General features: G+C 39.2%; 1 protein-coding gene across 1 annotated transcript in view; it reads right to left on the bottom strand.

The window, feature by feature from the left end:
- SRF6 (STRUBBELIG-receptor family 6) overlaps positions 1 to 3,045 on the bottom strand; it is a 28,971-nt gene extending 25,926 nt beyond the window's left edge. Inside the window, exons 1-6 of the mRNA XM_088949200.1 lie at positions 2,723 to 3,045; positions 789 to 921; positions 600 to 671; positions 446 to 511; positions 254 to 325; positions 91 to 162 (exon numbers count right to left, since the gene is read on the bottom strand). Coding sequence (XP_088805326.1) covers positions 91 to 162; positions 254 to 325; positions 446 to 511; positions 600 to 671; positions 789 to 921; positions 2,723 to 2,840 — 533 coding nt within the window. The 5' untranslated portion in view covers positions 2,841 to 3,045. The remainder of the gene's footprint in view (positions 1 to 90; positions 163 to 253; positions 326 to 445; positions 512 to 599; positions 672 to 788; positions 922 to 2,722) is intronic.
- Positions 3,046 to 25,239: the final 22,194 nt, after the last annotated feature.

Raw genomic sequence — 25,239 nt, 5'->3', positions numbered from 1 at the left:
CCCAAAAAAGATGCTGCATATTCAAATATCATGGTGAACCCATTACTATTATCATAGTTTTCTAAAGTAAATAGGATCATTGTAGCTTACAATGTGGTGAGGGCAGAAAGCTGTCCAAACATGTCATTTAGTTGGCCCTGAAGTTGATTGTGACTGATGTTTCTACATTCATACAAAAAATGCATCTTTAGTTTCAGTCATTTAGATCGACTTAGTTACTGAAGAAAATTCCACTAGAACAAATTTGACTCACAGGTATTTAAGAGAAGTCATCTGAGAAATAGAATACGGGATTCCTCCATTGAAAGAATTTCCAGCTAGGTTTCTGCAGATCATAAATCAGACTTGAGGTCAGTGGAAAGAAAGGGTGAAGAAAAAAGGAAAATTTATCAGAAGGTTGCTATAAAAATCAACAATAGAAAAAGTTTACACTGACAAAACTCACAGTTGCTGCACATTTGGAGGAAGTTGATATGGTATCTGGTTTCCAAGAAAGTTGTTGCTTATGTCTCTGTATGAATTTCAGCAAATCATTTCAACAAGCTTAAACTAAAATGTAAACAGGTAATTAAGGGTTTTCAGAGAAGTGTGCTATTTACAGGGTGGTTAATGAAGTTAAACTCGATAGTTGGTATCCCGTTGATCCAGTAAGCCCAAGACCTGATAATTTGCTGATGAAACATTAAACAGCAGAATCAGAAAGAAATACAGAATTGTTGGATGCTTAGACATACCATATCAAGAAAAATAATCAATCTAATAAAAATAAAAGAAAGAAAGGAAATTACATTTCTGTAACTGCTTGGCCTGAACAAGTAATGCCTTTCCAAGAATTCCCACATGGATCACCACCAGCTGAGCTCCAACCCGTCAGCTGAGCTGCTGAGTTTAGACTGCTGTACATAATTCTAAGAGCAGAAGCTGTGCATTTAAGAAGTCATGGGGATCAGCAGACTATCAAATCCAAATGCACCTGTAAATTTAGTGTTTTCCCTGCTTCTTGTTTGATAGAAGGTTTCCATATCTATAACGTGGAAAACTGGACACCACCCAAGTTCCACGGACGTAATTCATAATGTGCACATATCCCATGAACATTTTTAAGAAAAGCATAATTTTAATTTATAAATCAAAGGGAAGGAAGCATACTCTGTCAATATGAAACTGTAGCAAGAACATCACCCAAATAGAAAGAATACAAAATATCCACAAAATCTTCAAAAAGAAAGGAAAGAAAAACAGTGCACAGGGAAGAAAAAAGAAAAAGAGCGACTATTGTTTTTTTATATGCAGGAGAGATAAAGATAGCTTCATGATAGAAGGAGAGATCACCATGTCCTAAGTTTGCTACTATCTGTTAGAACTTCTAATTTATTAAAACAAAATCCCAGGTTCATACTCCCTAAGGTTAACCATCCAAAGCCAAATAAAACACTACTCTGGGAATCCATCTTCAAATCCCAGGCTCATAATTCCAAAGGTTAGTCATCCAGAGACAAGAAAGAAACGCCACTGTTGCAACATAGCAACCATAACCAATGGAAAAAAATGCCACTACTTTCAGAACTCTTGCCTCTGAAAGAAACGCCAATGTTGCAACATAGCAACCATAACCAATGCAAAAAATGCTACTACTTTCAGAACTCTTGCCTCTGATATCTCAACTTTTTTCTTAAAAAGCCCAAGGTATCCAATTGAAAATGTAAGAACAAGAATAGTCTTATGGAAGCAATCTAGCATTCATCTGTTAAAGGATATAAAAAATTGCTTTCTAGTTTGCTACAGGAAGAAAATTTTCACTTCTTTGGTCACTCCTGTGTCTTCTCAAAAGGCAGCACTTCATCATCTACAACCCAAGACCCATTTTCAGAGGCCAGAAATCTTTTGGACCAATAGTAAGAGAACAGAAAGGAGGTCAGTAAACGTTCTCAAAACTAAAAACTGCAACATTTTAGCAACCTTGGAGAAATCGCAACCAAAACCGAATCAGCGTACAAAAAGAAACAAAACAACTAATGTCACAAGCAGCAATTCTAACCAACAACGCTTAACTCCTTGGCAAGTTGGCATCGCTCTTTTTAGACAAAAGAATCAAAGATGCAATATTACCTTGGCATTGGTCCAAAAAGAAACAAAACGACTAATGTAAGAAGCAGCAATTCTAACCAACAACGCTTAACTCCTTGGCATCACTCTTTTTAGACAAAATAATCAAAGACGCAATATTACCTTCTACCAGATATCATTCAAGAAAGAAGGGGGAAAAAGGGAATTTTATTTCCTCTATCTAGTAAATACGTGCTTTCCATCTCAGAATTTTAACAAGCTAAAAAACATAGAAAAGGAAGAAAAGGAAAAAAGAAAAAAGAACCCCTTTCGAAAGCAAGAATCAAAGAAGCGAAATAACAAAAACAAGATCAAAAGGATCCATTTCAATAACTCGAAATCTACTTAAACTAGACAGTATACCAAATAAAAGCATGCAACATATCATATACACACCTCAACAAACAGCACCCAGTCCCCATAGTCAATCCAAACACAAATCAAGCTCACACTAACAAAGCAATGAAGATCTTACCAAGCATTGCACCTTAAATAATCATACAATGCCCAAACACATGAACAAGCAATCAACACCTGACTTCAAACCAAAACTTAAAGACAGTAAAAAATGACTGAACCACAGAAATAGGTTTCAAGAGAGGATTGAAATGCTCACCATCAGTTTCATTTGTGGCACCATTGACGAACCCCGGAATCCAGACAGAAAGGAAGACCACAACAACCCAAACCTCCATAGTCTCTCGCCAGAGTGCCCGAGCAACAGACCCCTCCATTAGCCTCCACTTCCTTCCTCCTCCTTCCTCCTTTCTCCTTTTCTTTTCTTTCTTTTTTTTTTTTCCTGATTTTATACACCCAGATGTAAGTAAAGCTGGCAAGAACGGCGAGAAGAATCTAAAACCACAGAAAGTCTTAATAATTCACCAAAACAATACACGCATTCAGGGTCTTAGCTTGTTTTTCTATTATTTTCTATTACTTAACCCATGACCAGAGGATAACTCTGAAGCAGCATCAAGAATCCCCACCCCTTCACGCCGTTACTTTCCACAAACTAACGGCGACTAACGATTCACGGGACTCTCGCAAAAGGTTCCTCTTATTGGTTCGTTGAATCAGAACTAGCCGTAGGATCCACACCAACGGTCCAAAATTTTCCCCCTTGAACTTTGTTTCGTTTGATTTCTTTCCAATTATTTTTCGTCGTAAAAGTTAAAACTTTGGATCCGTCCGTCAACGTCAGAGAAATTATGTGATTTTTCTCTCCCTTACCTTTTTCCCTCTCTCGCTTTTTCCCCTATTGCAATCCTACTTATCGTGCAAATAAGATTTTAACTGCTCTTGTTTACTGTGCTGAAGTCCCTCCGACAAATAATTTTCTTTTTACAGATGCCCTTTTTTTCCGGCCCAATTTCTTTTTTTGGTAAGTTCCGGCCACGATTTCGGGGACTTGAATTACAAATTCAGAGATATAAATTCTAATAGAAAAAATCAGTAGGACAAAATATCTTTTATTCTTGTACTTGACATGTCTGATCTTAGATCCGAGAAAAACCGGTAGGATAAAAATAGTGTTCTTAGAAATCCCCTAACAGTTTCCGAAGGAATGTTCTATCTAATCTATTCGTCTTCTCATCTCTTAATCTTTCTCTGTGTCTATGCGTGCGCGCGTAACAAAGAATGTTAATTTTGTCTTCAATCAACGCTCAAGGTCGAGTATCTCCTTTTAGAAGGAAAGTGTTCTATCTATCTGCGTTGGCACGTTTCAGCGTTTCGAGCTTGGTTTCAACAGTGTCTGTATTCTGTAGGAGAAAAACATGCATCTTGCTTAAGCCTTGCATGAGCTAAAACCTGAGCAAGCTTCAAAACCGAACCGACTAATTGAGATTCAAAAAAAGAATCATTTCACGGCCGAAAATATGGCAATGCTATTCCAAGATGCTACTGTTCACTTCATACTAGCCTGACTTTTGCTCCGGCGGTAGCCGGTAAGGTAATCCAGATAGTAAGAATATATTCCTCTCGACCGGGTTTAGATTCACTTTTACGCGCAGTAACCAATAAGAAGGATGGATATACACGAGGTCTCACAACTAATATGTTATTGTTATTCTTGGTAAGATAGTTGTATTTTTTTTAATTATTTTAGTATTCGGTAAGATAGATCATAGATTTATGTTATTGACAATGTTCAGTTGTTCACCAACAGGACAAGGACCTTGGTGATGATTAGATTAAAGGAATTTCTTTATTTCCAATTTCTCTGAATCGTATTATCGCGACCGTTCAAACCGAGTCATCCAAAAATAGAAAGTGATAACAAATGAATCACCAGATTGGTGCAACGCGTACGACGCAGATAAAAAGACTCGTATGTCCATTGAATTTTGACTATGATTAGGAGATATAGGTAATTTCTTGATTTTTATTAAGTAATAAAATAAAAATTGTTGGCAAATCCAAATGCCAGGTGGAAGCGGAAAAATTATGCTACTACCACGCTGGAAGACGTCACTACCGCGTGCCACGTCGTGGTTGATAGTAGATACAGGTTGTTTGTCTCCAATGCATAAATGAAAAGGGGCACGGCACCTCGGGTCGTGTCGGTGGCTCTTTGTCTTTGTTTCCACTGAAAATTAATTACACTTGCGCAAATAGTGTTGTTATTCTACATGGATTAATGGGTAAAAGGTAAAAGAGAAATGAAATGTCCCAAAACACCAATGTAGTTATTTTAGATCAAAATGTTTATTTTTTAAATTTTTTCCTCATATTAATCGCCAGCCCAAAACCCTCACAATCTCTTTCTTTTTAAATTGGTTTGTTTTTCAAATTTGTCCTTTACATCCATCATTAAAAAGCAAAGTTGCAATTTTAAATTTTATATTTTTTGTTATTTATAAAATTTGTATTCTTTTTTAGAAACCAAAATCATTAATAATTATATAGGTATTTTAGACATTTTGTGCCCCTTTTTAGAAGATTATAATAAAGTGGGTTTACTTGCAATTATATCAAAAAGTTAAGGGGAGATTTCAGCAATTTGCCCAAACTGAAAAACGAGATATTAGAATAGAGGTGAGAAACCATCAGATATCTGACTTCTCCAACCTGATGGGGTTGGGGATGGAGATTGCCTTGGTGGAACGAGAGCGAGGATAGGGGTGAGAGGGGAATTCCCCACCTTGCCCTAGCATCAATTATATATATTAAATGTATAATATTATTTATACCAAAAACATGTTTAAAATATCTATATATTTGAAACATTCCCTTATTTTAAGCAAGGTTCAAAGTATCGATATAGGGCGATACGCCAGTAGGGCGTATATCGGTACTCTTTTTTTATTTTTTTTTAATCTAGTTCAGAGGGGCCAATCTAAGGCTGATTTGCCCCTTCAACCACTTTTTGACATGAAACACCCCATGTAGGGGCATATTGGGAAGGCTCCAATACGATATGTATCGGTCGATATGGACCGATATGTATCAATACTTTGAACATTGATTTTAAGTAACTCTATTTTTAAAGTAATTTTAATTTAAAAAATTTAGAGATTCTAGTCCCCTAGGAAACACATTTCTATCAAGACTATGGACGAAGGGTCATTTTTATCCCTAATGGAGATTAGGATCATGATAGAGATTTGTTTCAAAGGTAGGTAGGATGGGGAATATGGTTCCCAAACTAGCCCTATTGCCATTCCTAAGTGGAGGCAACCGATATGTTGAAATCAGCCCCCCACAAGATAGTTTCCCACAACATCCCACAGTACATCCCTGCTTGAATAGGGAACATCTCCTGATGATGTATCACCATTTTTAGTATTATCATCGAGAGATGTTCCTAATACACGGCGAGGATGTGTTGTGGGATGTTGTGGGAAACTATCTTGTGGGGGGCTGATTTGAACTCGCAACCGATATGAATGGGAATCTGCTACCACCATAATGCTCCCAACCCTATCCTAACAGGCCATTGCAACAACACATTGAGAACATCTCATTTGTCAAGTTCAAATCTGCCCCCACAGAATGCACCCAAAAATGTCGCATAGTACATCCCAACCAAGTATTGGAAATATCTCTCAATGACAAATACGGGAGATATTCTCAATGTACGCAAATATGAGCATGTGGGGCATTTTAGGGCACATTCTTGGGGTCAGATGTGAACTCCATGCTCGTCATAAATGAGAAGATGTTTCCAATGTAAGACTCTAGGAATGGCAACGGGGCGAGTTCAGGGCGGGGAGTACATTCCCCATCCCCGACCCCGACCCTCAAATCACCCCCATCCCCGTCCCTAATCCCCGACGGGGAAAGGAATCCTCCCTCCATCCCCGACTCCAACGAGGATGAATTCACCGTCGGAGACCTGAATCCCCGAAACTAAGAGAGAGAGAGAGAGAGGACCGTTGGGACTTGGGAGAGTTTATGTCGATGATGACTGATGAGAGAGTCCAAAGAGTGACAGCGACAATGACAATGATGAAGGTCGGCAGTCTACGAATCGGGGACGAAGACAAAGACAAAGACGAAGTCTCTTCCTCAGTTCTTTGGCCTCTCCTCTGTTTGATGTCCGACGGGGGAGTGGGCAGTGGCAACAGTCAGCGACGGCGGTTGGCAGTCGGCGACCGACGAATTGGCGACAAAGACAAAGCTAGGGTTTACTGATTTTGTGGTTCAGTCACCTCTCTTGAGTCTTCTCTGTCGAAGACAAAAGAATGAAGACTGGTAACTGATTTAGTCAAGGGTTAAGGGTTTTCCAACTTTTCAAGTTTTCTTGATTTCTTCCAATTATGTTTTACACTTTTAGTTTTTACTGTTTTATAAATAAATTAATAATTGTTATACTTATATAATATATATAATATAATATAATATTAATCGGGGACGGGTCGGGGGGGATTACATTCCTTGTCCCTGTCCCCATCCCCGGTTGGGGATCTATGGGTAGCCCCATCCCCGACCCCGACCCGACCCAATGGGGTCAGGGAGCTCGGGTACCCGTCAGGGACGGGGAAATTTGCCACCCCTATAAGACTCTAAACACTTGTCATACATGAGAAGATGTTTCCAATGTAAGACTCTAATAACTTGTTGGGACAATGTTGGGGTGTTGGTAGCAGAACTTAACGCAACCAATATTGCATGATTTTTTTTTTATAAAAGCATAAATTTTCAATGAAAATTTCAAAATTATTATTATTATTATTACTATGAAAAAATATGTATCAAAGCTGCTCAAATATTTAACAATGGATACTTCTTATTAGCATCTATATATATATATATATTAAGATTATTTGTTGAAAATTCTTAAATTACAAGAAACAAACATAAGGAATCTTATATAACTTATTTGTCACAGGTTTTCAGGTCGACAGTTCGACAGTTCGATTCAAACAGGCGGCCCGTTTTGACAACAAAAAGTACAAGCAAAAGATTGAGTGTGTGAGGTTCATTAAGCAGTATCATACGTGTTATGCCATTTGCGCATATGACTCATACGAAAATAGAATTGTTTTGCCCACTGGTTTTTGAGTCGACAACTCGACCGCCTAGTTTAAACAAACAACCTATTCTGATAACAAAAATTAAAAAAATAAAAAAGGCCAAAAACCATAGAACAGGTCAACAAGTAGATGGTTCGGTTGCTCGAACTAGTGGGTCATTGACCGATTCAACGGTTTTTGGCTAGGGACTTGGATTGGTGTAAAATGCAATTGGTTGCCTAAACAGTTCCCAATTAAAAAATAAAAGAATTGTTGGTTCATCTGTCTGGTTCAAACGGATGGCCCGTTCTAACAAAAAAATAAAAAAATGGCCAAAAACCATTGAACAAGTCAACAGGTCAATGGTTCAACCGCCCAGGTCAATGGGTCATTGATCGATTCAATGGTTTTTGGCTAGGGACCGGGATTGGGATAAAACGGAATTGGTTGCTTGGACGGTTCCCAATTAAAAAATAAATAAAAAATGGCCAAAAACCATTGAATGGGACAACGGGTCGACGGTTCGACCACTTGGGTCAATGGGTCATTGACCAATTCAACGGTTTTTTGCCAAGGACTGGGATTGAGGTAAAAAAGAACCAATTGCTTGGACAATTCCTGGGCCAAAATGTCCGTCCGTCTAGGTCAACGACGGTTAAAAAACCATGGTTTTCTATGCTTTTGGATTTTTACTATTCAAAGGTTTCTTCAACTATGAGCTTTATTCAAGCATGTGGGTATGTTCTTTTTTTTTCATTTTTTTTTTTGTGTTTGGTCTTCTTCTTCATGATCCTCTAAAACGGTATAGCATTTACCACTATTTTATTTATTTCCTTCTGTTTTTTCTTTGGATTTTCTTGTGCAATGTTTTTTTTTTTCTTACAAGACGATCTACTTTGTCTCTTTCTTTAATTGCATGTATGTTTAGCTCCATTTCAAAGCGAAACTTTGGACTCGATTTTTTTATTTTTTTTCCTTAGTTTTTCTAGTTTTGTGGATTTACCACCATTTTTTTATGTGTTTAAGGTCACTTTAGATTTATCTTTCAAGATTTTGGAATCCCTTGCAATGTCCACCATTCCCATAACCATCTAGTTCAAACGGATGGCCCATTTGATAGCAAAAATTAAAAAAATAGAAAAACAATTAAAATAAAAAAATGGTAAAAAACTGTTGAATGGGTCAATAGGTCGACAGTTCAACCACTCGGGTCAATGGATCATTAACTGATTCAACGATTTTTTGCCAAGGACCGGGTTTTGGGGTAAAACGGAACTGGTTGTTTGGACGGTTCCCAAGCCAAACAGTCCTATCGTCCGAGTCAACTGGGAGTTCTCGATGTAAAACAAAGGACAATTATGAAGTAGAACTCAAAACCATCATTATATGATCGTATTCTTTTATATGAGATGCTTTGCTGAAGCAATATTTAAAAGGCAAGCATATAATAATCTCTTTTAAGTTTTTATATGGATTTCAAGATTAAAATACTTATAATTGTAAGTTATAAGATTTGAATACTTACAATGTTACAATTTCAATCTAGTCCTTGAAAAGAAGGGCCCCCTCCGCTAGTTAATATTTAAGTCCAACTCCTGACCCTGAAAACATACACTAAGTAATTGGATCCCTTGACGATGTTATGATATCGTGGATGAAATTAAATCTTTGTAATAACATGGATGAACCAAGTCTTTTTTTTTGTAAAATATTGTTGTTTTTATCGTAAACTGTGACTTTATTGCTTTCTAGGAAACACTTATTCGGGTAAATACATTTATCAATGTTCTTTTATTTTTCATGTAAATAAGGTAATGACTATTTTAATCATAAAAATCCATTATAAAAAGTGGCACTTTTGTCTCATTTAAGTGTTGGTAACTTTCCCCCTAAGTGGAAAAGTTATTTACCCACCTAGGAGATGGATATCACTTACCTAGGATTCTTAGTTAATGGAAACCAAAATCCCATTAACCAACTTTCCCCCTCTCAAAATCCAAAAATAGAACACCCCCTTATTGTTAAAATGGGGTAAAAGAAATAATTCTTTCAAATGGGGCAATAGGTATATTAAAATTAACTTATAAGATGATTTGTTCAGTATAGACGTGAATTGGATTCTTACAACCATCTACTTTGAGGAGAGGGTTATTAGTGGTATGTATCACCAATTATTAAAAGAAAAGGTGTTTTAAAATTCATGTGGCATTGGTAAGAAGTAAAGCAATAAGTGCTTAGTAGGGGTGCTCACGGTTTAGTTACCCGAATTGCGAGCCTTTTTTGTGAACCAAATCGGTGGTACCGTTTTTGGAAAACCGGTAATCGGAATCGAACCGAAACCATTCGGTTAACTGGTTGACCGGTTCAATTCATTGATTTTTCTATTTTTTTGACTTTATAATATTTACTATAAATATATATATATATATATATATATATATAAATAAAAAATATAAATATACATAAAATATTATATTTTAAATAATAAATAATATTATATATATATATATATATCATGTGATGTAGCACAATCCGATCACTCCTAGCTGGCGCTTGCGTGGCTCTTGAGAGGTACCTGAGATGAGAGGAAAGAGGAAGAACTCCCGGGGGGTTTCCCGGTGGGAGCGCTCCAACGCTTAAGTTAGTATTGAGTGCAAAAAGTGAAAGGAGAACGAAGGCTAAGAGTGCAGGTTACGCAAGTGATTCGAAAATACCTTGTTCCTTGAGAATAAGCTCTTTATAACTGAATTCCGTTGCTTCAGGCCCTTTGCCCTCAAACAGGGCAGGTATAACCGCCAATGTCAGTCTGCCATAGCCGTTACAGGCAGGGCTGAGGTGGCACGCACGGGACCATTGCGCAGGGTACGTGCCTGTCAGGTATGGGACGCCTTTCTAAAGGTGGCAGGCGCGGCGAGGGGACATGCCTGTTGTCCACAGGTTTGTCAGGTATGGCGGTCGTGCAGGAAGCCATCCTATGGTATACCGAACTGTTCTCCTGCGAATTACCCTGAACTGGGCTGTCCTTGAGTGACGGGCTGCTTGTAGCCGGTTATGCTGAGCTAGCTGACCCGAGGTCTTTGTGCCTCAGGACGTCTGGAGAAGAATCAAGGTGTTCTTGCTTGGGAGTGACCCGAGGTCCATTGGGAGGAGCTTGGGCCTCAAAAGGGGGTCAAGGTGCCCTGAACTCGGGACCCCCTGAAGTGCATTAACCCCAAGGAGGAGGTGCGAGCAAGGCGGCTTTCGGCGAGTAGTTTGTTTGCCGAGTTGTCATGCTAAACTCGGCGGGATTCTCCCTCCAAGTTGTGCTCACATCCATTGCGCTGTCATCCTGAGTCATTGTTTGAGTAGGGTCACGCCCACGTGTACCTAAACTACAAGGTTGGGCCAAATCACCCTCCATAAATTGCCCCCCACTTCGGGTGTCATGACGCGTCGGGTGGATTTGGCATCGGTATTTAAGCTGCATTGTTGCGTGTTCCGTCTGGCTGTACCGGTCTAATGCCCGGATCGACCGAAAAGAGATTCAAGTCACATCTAGATTACGCGCGGACTTCACGCAACTTGGACTTCACGAACATAAAAAACGCGCTAAATCGTTTTTGCCTTGAAGAACCCGCGGTCGCGGCTATAAATAGGGGGTCCCTTGCACATTTTCTTCGCCACAAAGCTGTCGTCGTTAGCGTTTGAACTCCCGTCAGAGGTCTCTTAGCTCGGGTCTTCCAGTTCGTTTTGTTCTTCCAGTCCGGTTGCGTTTCTTTGGTGAGTCCTCCCGAGCTTCCTTTTACCTTCTAGTCTGTTTCTTTCTTTTAGTTCGGTATGTCGTCTAGTGTGGACAGTCTCATCGACGAGCCTGAGGCATGTACTTCAGGTCATGGTGACCCTTACCCAACCCGACTTGCCCACGAAGCACGGGCAACTTCGGGTAAGTTTGCGTCCACTCCCATCGAGGTCGGGTGCCGGACCAGTTCGGTCCCTCTACTCTGACCTCAGAGAAGCTTCGAGACCTCATCCATCAGTTCAACCTTTCTTCTGAATACAGCTACAACCTTCCCACTGGTAATTTCCCCTGGGAGCATGGTCCAGATGAGGTCGTGATTTTCAGGGAACAGCTTGTCAGTGGGTTTCGTCTCCCTCTTCACCCCCTTATCCTTGAGGTGTTAGGGCGCTTCAATATCACGCTGGATCAGCTCCACCCCAATTCCATTCGGAATTTAGTGGGGACCATTTCTCTTTGCCATGAAAAGCGGTTCTCTTTGGACGCGGACATACTCTGCTCCATACTGCTGATAAAAAATAGTGCATCTAGCGCTCCCCCTGAGTACGGGCAGGTCTACTACTTATCTCCTCGCCCAAGTTTTAAGTTACTGCATAAGTTCCCGAGCAAGGTCCCGGCTTGGAAGTGGGACTACTTTGTGGTCCGAGCCAGCACAAGATGGCCCTTCCTTACCAGTTGGAGGGAGGCTACCCAGGCGACCAACATCGCCCTCAACCAGTAGACATGGGAGGCCTTCCACTCGTGGGCTCAGGCTGAGCTCAATCATCGGGAATACATCACCGAAGAGAAGCTCGCTCAGGCCGGTTTGAGCTTGGGTTGGTCTACTTCTGTCTTCGGCCGCTTTGGGGGGTTATGCTCCTCCCGAGTGGCTTCACGAACCAAAGTCTGAGCTGCTGCTGAAGTGCAACATACAACGATAGAACCTCCCACTATCACATGGATGGTTCCCTGGACTGGCCTCTCTTCCGAAGGCTGCCTCTACGGCTGTTCGGCCGGCCTGCTGCTGGACTCGGGAGCATCCTTAGCGTGCTCCCCTTGCCGACCTATTTTATTACTATTATTATTATTATGTACAAAGTTTCTTCGATACCCGCGATGGATGAGCTCCTCTATCTCATCGCAGAGGTTTTTACAACTCTCGGTACTATGACCATGATCTTTGTGAAATCTGCAATACAGGTTCTTATTTCTTTCATTGGGATGGCCTCTCAGACGGGGTGGCCACTTCACATACGGGGCATCATTGATCGCCATTAGGATTTCAGCCCGCTTCACGTTTAGTGGGCTATAATCAGCTCGGTCCGCTATAGGAGGTCGAAAGAGCTGATTCGGCTTTGCCTCCCGAGCTATGTACTTTTTCTTTCGGTTGTCCCCTTGACTAGAGAGCTCTCCTTCCCTCTTTCTTTTTTCGGGTGTGCCCTCGCCCTTTTGGTTGATCTCCTCTTCAGTGGCTATGAATCTGTCCGCAAGCTTCAAAAAGTCGATTATGGTCGCTGGTTGGTTGATGACCATGTGCTATTTGAACTCTTTGTGTGTCACGCCTTTCTTGGCTGCTGCAAGGCGTACGACGGGGTCCAGGCGCAGTATCTGCATACAAGCATCATTGAACCACTTGATATAGCCTCGAACGGACTCTCCCTCTCTTTACACTATGTTGAGGAGGCTTTCTTCAGTTCGGGGGCATCGTTTGCTGGTAACGGAGTGGGACGTGAAGGCTTGTGTGAACTGCGCCCGACTTCTTATCGACCCAGGTGCCAAGTTCCGGTACCACGTGTGAGTTGCTCCTCTAAAAGTGATGGAGAAAGCCGCGCACATGCACGACTCACTAGCTCTCGCCAGGTGCATCTGTGACTGAAAAGCGTCCACGTGATCGTTGGGGTTGAACGACCCGTCGTATTTGTCAAGGGGGGGGGGGAGCTTGAAGTCTTTAGGCATTGGAACCGCCAAGAGCTCGGGAGATAGGGGAGAATGGACTAAAAGGAGGGGTGCCTTGGCTTCGCCCGAGCTTACCTCTTCTTTGCCCCCGAGTTCGGGCAAGTCGTGGGTGGCAAATCGACGAGCTCGACGGCGGTGTCTTTGCTTCTTGGCGAACTCGGCGTTGGTGCTGCTCATCTCTGTGTTGTCAGGGATGGTGTGTGCCGGAAGTAGCTCAAGCAGCTGGTGCTGGCTGCGGACAGAGGGGTCCTGCTTGGAATCTGCAGCCAGGATCTTGAGCCGGTTCTCTAGGAACGGGGTATTGGGCTTCGGGGGCTGAGGAGACGGGCTCCTAACTAGCTGGGGTCCTCCCGACCTGACTGCCCCCGGTGAGGCCGGAGTGGCTGTTCTTCCACGTCTGCTGCGGGAGGAGGCCTGGCTCCTAGGAGGGTTCTGGGGGGGCTCTCCTTGGTTGAAAAGGTGCTCCTCCTGGTGGTGAGACCTAGCTTGCTGCGAGGCCGGGTGCCGAGGGGGGAGCTACGGCTACTGAGGTTGGGGCAACTGAGGGAATTGCTGTTGATACTAGTACTGGGAGACCTGGTGTAGTATGTGCTGTTGATAGAGCTGAAGTTGCAGGAACTGTAGCATTTGGGCCTGCATGGCCCGCATGCACTACATCAAGTCCTCCAGTTGGTTTGAGCTGGCCGCTGGGGGCACGACCAAGGGTTCGGTGAACGTCGCTCTGACTATAACAGGGAATGGGGCGACGATAGGTGCCACTGTGGGAGGCACATTCAAGTTGGGGATTCCGTCCCTTGAGAGGGGGACGGTGAACTGTCTGATACAGATAGTAGGAAGCTGGGGTTGTTCCCTGGAGTTATCAATTTCCGTGCTTTGTCCGACGTTGCTGGAGGAAGCCATGAGCGTTGGATTGTTTTGAGGAAGAAAAGAACTCAAAAAGTTTAGAGAGAAAGGCCTTTTGAAGCGTTTTCCAAAGACGGAACCAAATGATGTAGCGCAATCCGGTCACTCCTAGTTGGCGCTCGCGTGGCTCTTGAGAGGTACCTGAGACGAGAGGAAAGAGGAAGAACTCCCAAAGGGTTTCCCGGTGGGAACGCTCAGACGCTTAAGTTAGTATTGAGTGCAAGAAGCGAAAGGAGAACGAAGGCTAAGAGTGCAGGTTACGCAAGTGATTTGAATATACCTTGTTCCTTAAGAATAAGCCCCTTATAACTGAATTCCGTTGCTTCAGGCCCTCTGCCCTCTAATAGGACAGGTATAACTGCCACTATCAATCTGCCATAGCCATTATAGGCAGGGCTGTGGTGGCACGCACGGGGCCATCACGCAGGGTATGTGCCTGTCAAGTATGGGACGCCTTTCTAAAGGTGGCAAGCACGACGAGGGGGACATGCCTGTTGTCCAGAGGTATGTCGGGTACGACGATTGGGCAGGAAGCCCTCCTATGGTATACCGAACTGTTCCCCTACGAATTACCCTGAACTGGGTGGTCCTTGCGTGACAGGCTGCCTATAGCCGGTTATGCCGAGCTAGCCGACCTGAGGTCTTTGTGCCTCGGGACGTCTGGAGAAGAATCAGGGTGTTCTTGCTTGGGAGTTACTCGAGGTCCATTGAGAGGAGCTTGGGCCTCAAAAGGGGGTCAGGGTGCCCCGAACTTGGGACCCCCTGAAGTGCATTAACCCCGGGGAGGAGGTGCGGGCAAGGCGGCTTTCGGTGAGTAGTTTGCCTGCTGAGTTGCGGTGCTAAACTCGGCGGGATTCTCCCTCCGAGTTGTGCTCATGTCCATTGTGCTGTCATGCTGAGTCACTGTTTGAGTAGGTTTGCATCCACGTGTACCTGAACTACAAGGTCAGGCCAAATCACCCTCCATCATAATGCATATTTATTAATTTATAATATATAAAATATATAATATATATAATATACATAAATATATAGGAAATATATAGAAAAACATGTATACCGGTTGGTTCGGTTAACCGCCAGTTTTTTTAAATTGGTTAACCGAAACCAAATCGATACCTTTGGTTTTTCAAAAACATTGAACTGACCAATACGGTTAACTGATTTTTTGGTTTGGTTTCAATCGTTTTTTTTCAGTCAAATCGGTTTTTCAGTTTTTTTTTGTTGACCCCTATTTGTAACTCTTTTTCCATGCATGGATTTGCTTTACTAGGCTTAGAAAGGAAATAAAAATAAAAATATCTATTTTAATTATATGCAAATTTCCCATTCTCTCTTTAATTATATGCAAATTAATTCTAGCGTAGTAAAGCAAATTCATGCATCGAAAAAGAAGAATTACAGACCACCCAAAATTATTATATTTTTATTTTTAAAAATATTTAATTAATTCATAAAAATAGGTATTTCTTTAAAATATAACAAGGGATTAATTAAGGCATTAATCAATCATTACACTAGATAGGACTTAGTGACAGTTGGAATAATTTTAATGGGTTGGTAGAGAGGGGAGTAGAGGGAGGAATAATTTTAATGGATTGGTAGAGAGGGGAGGTTAGGGAAGTTAGTAGGAAATCGGAACTGAAAAAAAATGACATCTATGGTTGTTTCCGGTGTGTTTTAGAAAACACATTGAGAAAGCCCAAAGGCAAATTCATTTGTCAATTCTCCGTTAAAGAGTTAGATACAAGGATAGAATGCAAGGAACATGGAATACAAGACAAATAAAAAGACACAAGGAAAAGTGAAGCCATGACAGGCTACATCATGAACATACAAAAGAACTAGCTTGTCTTCGTACAAATCTAACCGAGAAACACAAAGGGTAATTGAGTAAATTCCTGTAGTCGGCTATAACTGTATGAAGCCTCCATAGTGGAACCTCAGTATCCATTAAAGGTCTGTTTGCTTCAGTCAGATTTGGAATATCAAACAATTGAAAAGGCATCGGCTTCTAAAATAACTTAATAGAAATGCATACGACAGATGAACAAAAGACCTGATCCTAGAAGCTGGAGCAAATAAGAAGAGGCCACAATGATCATGATCACAATCAATGTGTTATATGCTGTTATAGCAAAGGACACGTGGCAAGGGATCCAATGAGCAATGTGAGATTCACCTAGATAATACAGCCCAAAGATTAACCAAGTTGGGGTTGTTATAAAACTGTTGAAAGATGGATCATACACACTTATTCTCATATCCTAGCAATCAATTGCAATCAAATCTTCTTTTATTTACATTTACCATTTGTTATTTGTTATGGCTTTATGATGTGGTCAAAGGCGACCGTCTATATATTTTGAATCTATAACCAAATGCTTAAATCATTGGAAAAGGTGTACAGTAGCATTGAGAGGTTGTTACGTGATATGCTTTTCACTTGAAAGACACGTTTTAAAATATTAATACATGTTTCTTTATCCCTTCTCTATTTTATTTTTTCTTCTCTTTTTTTCTCTCTCCTTTCCCATCTCTCTTTATTCTTGTATTCGAAAATTACAAGAAGGCCACATATAAGACAAACTTCCCTATATAATTAATTTCATAATATTTAAAATTTATAGAAATGCCACATATAAGACAAATACACCTTCTTTTCCTTGCCACATATAAGACAAAAATTACAGGAGTGTCATATATAATACAAACCACCTGATGTAATTGGCTCTATGACATTCAAAAATTATAAGAGTGCCACATACAATTTATTTTATTATTATTATCTAAACATTTATGTATTTAATAAGATTAAATAAATTATTTATTTTAATAAAATAAAGGAGATGTGGTATTGAGAGATCTTAACAAACATTTATTTATTTATTTTATTAAATTATTTATTTATTTAAAAATAATTTACTAACAAATTATTCTCTCCCCTTGAGCCCAATATTTAGGGCTGAACCAATAGGTTGGATCTATCCTTATAGAGCTAAATTGACTAAACATAATTATAACAGTTTTGGTTCTACGATTTTGCCTTGATTAATTATTGGATTGATTCTCATTCTTACCTATCTAGAATTGATTCAATTTTGGAACCAAATGTTTTATGAAATATATATATATATATATATTTTTGTAATTTTTATCATGTTTCATATTTGAAATAATAAATTTGATAAATAATAAATAAGATAATATTAATTAAAAATGTTTAACTTATTAACTTAAAAATAAATTAGTATTATTTTAACTATTGTTTTTAATATAATCAGGTCTATGATTTGGTCCTAATTAAATAATTGGTTTAAGATTTGTTCTACGTAGTCCTGACTTTTTGATAACCCTAAGCGAGATTGGGACCCACTATAGTTATTAATTATTTGTAATAATATAGTTATAGTTTATTTATTTATAAAAACATAACTTAATTTATTATTGTACTCCAAATGGCATTTTCTATTTCCCCTAGTCATCTATTAAAAGAACTATCCATCATTTTACCCCCTTCATTTTGTTTTCATGCCTTCTTTGTGAGTAGGTTTCAAATTCCACTTTCAGCGGTGCTCCCACACTATAGCTCTAGGGTAGATATGACTTTCTTCCAGCAACTAAAAAGTTTGATATCACAATAAACCTAATTGAAGCAGCATTAAATCTTTACAGCAGCATCTACATTAATCTTAACCACCCCTATCAAAGGTTTTTACCATGTAGAAATTCTCAAGCAATCGCCAGCATGAATAAAAGCAGTAGTGGTGGGAGAGACAACACTACTCAAAATATATTTAGATGATTTGAGCATGTGACTTTACAGTTCAAATGGAACACCTTAAAAAATTGTAGAGTTCTTGGCGAGCCAAATCTGTCATGCAACCCCAATCCCATAAAATCAACTATTCTCTCACCCCATTGCCGTTGCTTGATGGTCCTCACAATCAAGCCGCCACCAAAACGAAATACAGTCAACAAAGATCAAATTGAGAAAAATCAAGAGGGTGGAGCTGTAAATTAGAGCAAAACCGCACCGGGATCATAGCAGGAATGTCTTAAAATATATAGACTTTCCCTACTTTCAATTCTAATAATATCGGTAGAGCCCACCTAACATAAGCCTCAATCCAAGGCAGATAAAGCCTTAGAGAGTTTTGCGCAAAAAATGTTACGAATGAACATATGTGTAATATTGAACGAATCAGTATTATCGATATGTTTATTTTCTTTCTTTTTACAAAGTCCTTCAGTCATGTGATGAGGTATTGAACCTCGTTGGGATTCATAATGAAAGGGAGTTGCATGATATAAAAAATAAAGGTTCCATTTGTTTTTCAGTAAGTTGTTTATTTGGGTAAATGTAATTATTTGGGTAAGTTTTTTTATCAGGTAAGTATATTTACTATGGTTTTCAAAATCAGATCGGACCGGAAAAACCGGGACCAGTTCCATTTTCCCCCAGAACTGCTTTTTCTCCAAAACCGTTGATTTTGGTTAGCAAACCATTGAACCAGCCGGTTAACCATTCGAACTGGTAACCGGACCCCTAACCGGTTAGGTTTTAAAAACCATGATATTTACTCATGTTCTTTTATTTCCCAATTAAAAAAGAAAATAACCATTTTAAACAAAAAAAATCATTATTAAAAGGGTATTTTTGTCCCATTCAAGTCTTGGAAACTTTCCGCCCAAGTAGGAAATTATTTACCCACCTAGGAAATGGGTATCACTTACTTGGATACCTAGGAAAATAAACTTACCCTGGTCCCCACATTAATCTGAAAAAAGAACATGGGGTTCTTGGTCAATGGGATTTCCCATTGACCAACTTTCCCCCCTCTCAAAATCCAAAAAAGGAATGCCCCAAAGAACATGTATGCCACAATGCTAGTGGAGGTTAAAAACCAATTCTCTAAAATTGGAGATGTTCAAGCTTTGAAAATGTAAGGCTTTGTGTGGTTTGAATGAAAATGTAAGAAAAGAATAAAACCTATACAAGGTTTGTAAAGGTTTTCTATCTTTTCCTTCCTTTACGTTTTTCTTCAAACCAAACACAATCCAAGAGGTGAATAAAATTTAATTAACAACCAACACTAGGAAGGCGGGGGCATAAACTAATGACCGAGTTGGGTAGAGGATTGAAATCTTACTATGCATTGCACAAGTGGCTAATCCAAAGGATATCTACCTGATCGATGGCTTGTGATGACCACGTCATCCCTACATGTGGATAACAGGAAAAGATATGGCAGCTAAATAATGGAGTCTCCTTTATTTTTGATTAGCCACTCATGAAATCTCACTCTTACTATGCATTACAACCTGTGGTCCTGGCTCCCTGGCCCACCTTATTATTACTGTTTTCTAGGAGACTGTTGGCACTTTACTCGGTTTAAATAATTTAATATAAGATCTGACCACGTGGCAAGCTGTTAACTGGTTAGTTGGTAAGGTCTCTTATTGGTTGTAGTGGAGACTTGGGCTGGGAGGTTTATGCCTTTATGGGTTTGCTGTTGTGTAGCCCATTGAGGAAAGAAAAAAAGACCACATGGCAAATTCTCCTTTAATAAGGGACAGTAAATTGTGGTGCCACTCGTGAAATTTTATAGCTTTTCACTTATCTTTATATTGATGAGTCAGGATCTGCTCTTCACACCAACCTCACAACATGTCCAGGCTATACATTGGAAGCATATCTAGTACTTGTATTTATTGTTCATGGGAAATGTTTCTAATACATGGTGGGATGTTGCTATAAGGTCAGTGTGATGAATAGATCCCAATTCCTTTATATTAGTGTCTCTCATAAGTATATGTATCGGTTGGCAATTAGACCCTAGAAGGTTATAGTCTCCGGTACTTGTATTTATTATTCATGGGAGATATTCCTAATACACAGTGGGATGTGACTGTGAGAAACAGATCCCAATTCCTTTATATTAGTGTCTCTCACAAGTATATGTGCTGGTTGGCAATTAGACCCTAGAAGGTTACAAACTTTTAATATAAAGCATGCCTAAAAACTTGACCATTTTGGATATCAAACTAATTTAATTCGATGATGGTGATATGCAAGAAAGGTTATTTAATCATGAGCTTTCTGAAATCTCAAAATGTGGAAATTTAACTTAAAGTTCAAAAGGATTCAATATGCTTGCTTATTCCACCTTGTATTCATGAAACAATTAACCCAAGATACGTTTTCATGGAAAACATTTTGATTGTCATCTGTTGATCCATGCATCTATCATGACTACAATGGGGTATATGTAATATATATATATATATACTATAAGATTGAAGTGGCCAATCCAATGGGTCTCTTATTCAATGGTCTAGACTGGCCACGAGCCCCTACTTCACCTCACCTGATTCAAAAACCATTTTGTGTGTGTTGGTCCATGGTCCATTAGTTTTGGCTTTGAGTACATTTCTTTTTTCTTTTTTTTTTTTTTGCACATAAAGGCAACTTCATTGATTAAAAAATAATTATGCATGATTATGGGTAGAAGAGTAATATGCAAGAGTGACTTTATTCTTACAAACAAAGTAAGCAAAAAGATGGATCATTGGATTTAACTGTCTATTTACATGAATAAGCGAAAAGGGTTGAAAATTAAGCAACATCCTTCGCATGTGAGCCCAGTGCATTTGTTCTACCCATGAACTTGGTCTGGTTTGAATTATGAAGAGGTTAACAAGTTTTTAACAATCATAATATATTATTATATCAACTATATTGGCTGTTGAAGCTGCTTCTAGACCACTAACTAAGGCACGAAGATCTACATCGTAATTTTCTATGGCCCAACAACTTCTTCCTTTAGCTATTGTGAGGTTTCTATTGGTATCTTGAAGAATGAAAGAATGTCCTGTAGCGCATGTGTTTTGATCAAATGAGCCACCTATGTGAAGAAAAGCACAATCCTTTGCACCTATATTGTTAATGAATTGTGTTTGCATACCACTTGCCAATAGATTGTTGTCACTAGAAAGGTCGTATTTAACTTTGCTTATTATACCAGAAGGCATCATCTCAACTCCATCAAATATTTTCTTGTTGCGTGACTGCCATATTAGGTATACCATCACACAAAATTTCCTAAAGTAAGAAGAGATTTCTTGCTTGGTCATTTGAAGTTGCAAAGAACTAAGCCATTCTTCGATTAAGAGTTGTAGAGGCTAAGTCACCAATGTGTCTAGATTAATCCCAATTTGTGCTTCACACCAAACAGCCCTAGCATAAGAGCATGTAAAGAAGATATGATGAAAGGTTTCTTGTTGTTGCAAATAAAAATAAAAAATTTGATCATGTGGATGAAAGGGATGGGAGATCCAATATATGGATGACCAAACACTACAGGAAGGTTGGGTGAAATTTCAAAATTTTCTTTACTCCCATTTGAGAATTCTATTCCCAATTTAGAAAATTGCATTTTCAAGATTCGTTCTTATAACCAAACCAGACCAAATCTGAAATCAAGATTAGGGAGGGATATACCTGATATGGAATCCAAACAAAAAACTCCTCCCAACGTAGGTATTCACACCCAAAGAATGTGCTAAATCCTCCCTCCACTAAAAATGACACAACTTAGGATAGGGTAGGATCAACAGGTAGTTCTTCACCAAGAACTTGTGATTCTTCAGCAAGAATCGAATGGGATAGTGAGCACAACTTCAAAATTGTTACTTCCTACAAGAAACAATATCAAGATCAAATCTTGATCAGATCCAAGAATCGGAGATCGAATAGGATAGGGCGGCAAGAGCAGGAAGAAAAAGAACTAAAGGCAAGACCAGTCTAACTGAGTTGTCTTCTCTCCGTGTTGTGTGTTTTTTTTCAAGTTCACCATGCTCTCTATTTATAGCCTTAAAAAGACAACCTCCTAATCTGATTAGGAGTTTCCTGATCCAAATCTTTATTTGGCTCTAGACTCTTTAAGTGATAAGGATAATCCCTTATCTTATATGTAGTTCAAGATCAGCTTATTCCTAATCAAATTAGGAGTTTCCTGATCCAAATCTTTATTTGGGTTTGGATTCCTAATCTGATTAGGAGTTTCCTGATCCAAATTTTTATTTGGCTCTGGATTCTTTAAGTGATAAGGATAATCCCTTATCTTATCTGTAGTTCAAGATCAGCTTATTCCTAATCAAATTAGGAGTTTCCTCTTATCCTTATCTACTGATCCAAACCCAAATCTGCCCCTATTTAATTAATCAAATTAACCCAATTCAAACCCAAATCTGCCCCTATTCATTGTATTCACTGTATCAGAGAGAGTGCATTTTCCCGATCATTCACTTTGTCTGACAAAAGGGTTGATCTTGTCAGTATGATCACTCACTCAGATGAATTCTCAAACTGTCCCAACATACCCAGGTTTTGATCCCCTCTAAGGATATCACTAATTGACACATCAAGGACAACCCAATCTGACACATAGTATAGTATCATAATCGAGTCTAGGGGTCAGGTGTAACATTCTATTTCTGTCCATCTATCTCCAAGGTCCAGGGCAATACTGGAATTTTGGTCTGGTTTAGGGTTTCAAGAAAACCCACACTACATATACCTCAGGTCTCACCCTGGCAATTGAGACAAGCCACCCCAACCAATTTGGCAGTACACTAGTATCAAACTTGACAAGATAAATCTCCCCAGATCTATCAAACAATTGTGAAGATTCTATACTAACACGAGTCTCATACGTGTCTAGTTTAAGAGTATTACACAGAAACACACCACAATAACATGAATCAAATAAGTACTTTATTAATTTACAATAAATGCCATAATGTACATCATGCTGATTGGAGCTAAGGGCATACACTATCTAACAATGGAGATAGCCATTTAACAAACTTGTCCTTTGTTAATACACCATCCCATAATGCTTTCAAAAAAAAAAAAAAAACTTGGCATCTATAAAGGATCTTAAGCTTCCAAAGTAGATTCCAATTGAAGTGAGGGACTGAAGGAGAAGACAATAATGAGAGAACTTTTATATGAAGATTTAACTATATAAACCCCAGAATTGATTCTTTTCCAAATCATTTGATCCCTTACTAGATTTGTTTGGGGTCTTATTTGTGTGATGTCACTCATTATAGCCTCATCAAAGAATTGTTGCAGCACTCTTAGATCCCATGTACCTTCCCCACTTAGAAGGTCTGTTACCTTTGGCTTCAAGGTATGTGACTCACATGCAGGACTTGGTAGTGGTATTCCACTTGGAATAGTTGGTACCCAAGGATCATCAAGAGTTGATATAGATGAGTCATCCTTGATAATCCATAACAAATTTGGCTTTAAATCAACCAATAAACTATGGGCTTGTTTCCACCATTTAGAGCTTTGCCACCCTTTCTTTGCCGAGAAGGGATTACATTTATGAAAATATTTTTCCTTAACTAGTTGGCACCATAGACTGTTCTATTGAGTAAACAACTTCCATATCTGTTTGCTGAACATGGCTTTTTTCTTTAGTAAGGTCTTCCTGAATCCTAATCCTCCAGTTGCTTTAGGAAGACATAATTTTTGCCATGAGATAGTGTGTTGCTTGCCACCAAAAGTCCCTTGTGAGGTTGTCATATTGGGTATGAAATTAGGAAGGATCATAGATGCCATTGAGTAATTTGGAATGGACTGTATGATTGACTTCACTAATGTGGTTTTTCCCGCTTGAGAGGGAGTAGCTTCGAGCTCCATGAATTAATTTTAGAGTGTATGCAATTCAACAATTCTGTGTTAGAAAGTTTATTTCTAACATTATTTCCAATGTAGAACATAGGTATTTAGCGCCCCACATGGATGTACTCCCCTCAAGAACTTTGGGGAAGAGCTTTTGATGCTAATGCGGTACATTTCTGCTAAACATCAAGCTTGATTTCCCATAATTGATTCTTTGTCCTGATATCTTCTCAAAGTTATAAAGTATTTGTTTGAGGGTCTTGATTTGTAGTAGATTAGCCTTACAAAAAAGTATATAGTCATCAGCAAAGAAGAAATGTGTGATAGTTGTGCCATTAGGAAATAATTTGATACCTTCTATGTGATCTGAACTGGCTGCATTGTTTAGTAACTAGGTGAGGACCTCCATACCAATAATAAATAAATAAGGTGAGAGTGGATCTCCTTGACGAAGGTCTCTTTTGAGATGAAAGCGGCCATGGGATTCTCCTAATTTGATGGAAAAAAGGGAGTGGAAATACATTGATATATTAGATTGCACCATTTACTAGGAAAATTCATTTTATGAAGAGTCTCTTGTAAAAATTCCCACCTCATTCTATCAGATGCTTTCGGCATGTCTAGTTTGAGGACTATATATCCCTTACCTTTTTTTGAGCCTTCATCATGTGTGTAACTTCCCTTACTAAAAGGATGTTGTCGACAATTTGCCTCTCCATTAAAAAACATGACTGAAATGGCAAGATAATCTCTTGTAACACAGGTTGTAATCTCATGACTAGCCATTTGGAGATGATCTTGTAGAGCACGTTGCAAAGAATAATCGACCTGTAACTAGTTGGGTCCACTGGTTAGATGTTCTTTGGAACAAAAACCAAATTAGTATTATTAATCTCTTTAGGTAAAAGCTCAGAAGTGAAGAAATGAAGCACCATGATGTAGATGTCATTTCCTATTATGTTTCAATATTGTTGGTAGAAGAAAGTTGTAAATCCATCTGGGTCTAGGGCTTTATGGGGGTGCATTTGCTTCATAGGTAATGAGACTTCTTCAAAAGTCGGCTTTTTTTCGATAGGAAACAGTAACTTTCATTAGATAAAACCATAACAAACAACTATCACCTTCCAAAGTAAAAAAGGTGACCCTTGAATAACAAAAATCTTACAACACTGCACAAAACAAAAACTCCCGATTCACCCCTTGTTTTGCTAGGTTGTCAGCTAAAGCATTTGCTTACATGGTTGTTTTAAAGTTGAGGGAGGGTGAGAGTGTTTAATGATGAGGGATCAAAATTTTCGTCCACTCTTCCTACTTCCAAAATGGTATTCTTGAAGATTTCTGCTATTTCAACCTTGTTGGAAGTC

Source organism: Nelumbo lutea, chromosome 6, assembly GCF_056320005.1.
Source record: "Nelumbo lutea isolate HS-2025 chromosome 6, American lotus-T2T, whole genome shotgun sequence".
Taxonomy (NCBI): Eukaryota; Viridiplantae; Streptophyta; class Magnoliopsida; order Proteales; family Nelumbonaceae; genus Nelumbo; species Nelumbo lutea.
The sequence above is the reverse complement of the archived record's forward strand: the minus strand, read 5'-3'. Positions and strand labels throughout refer to the sequence as shown.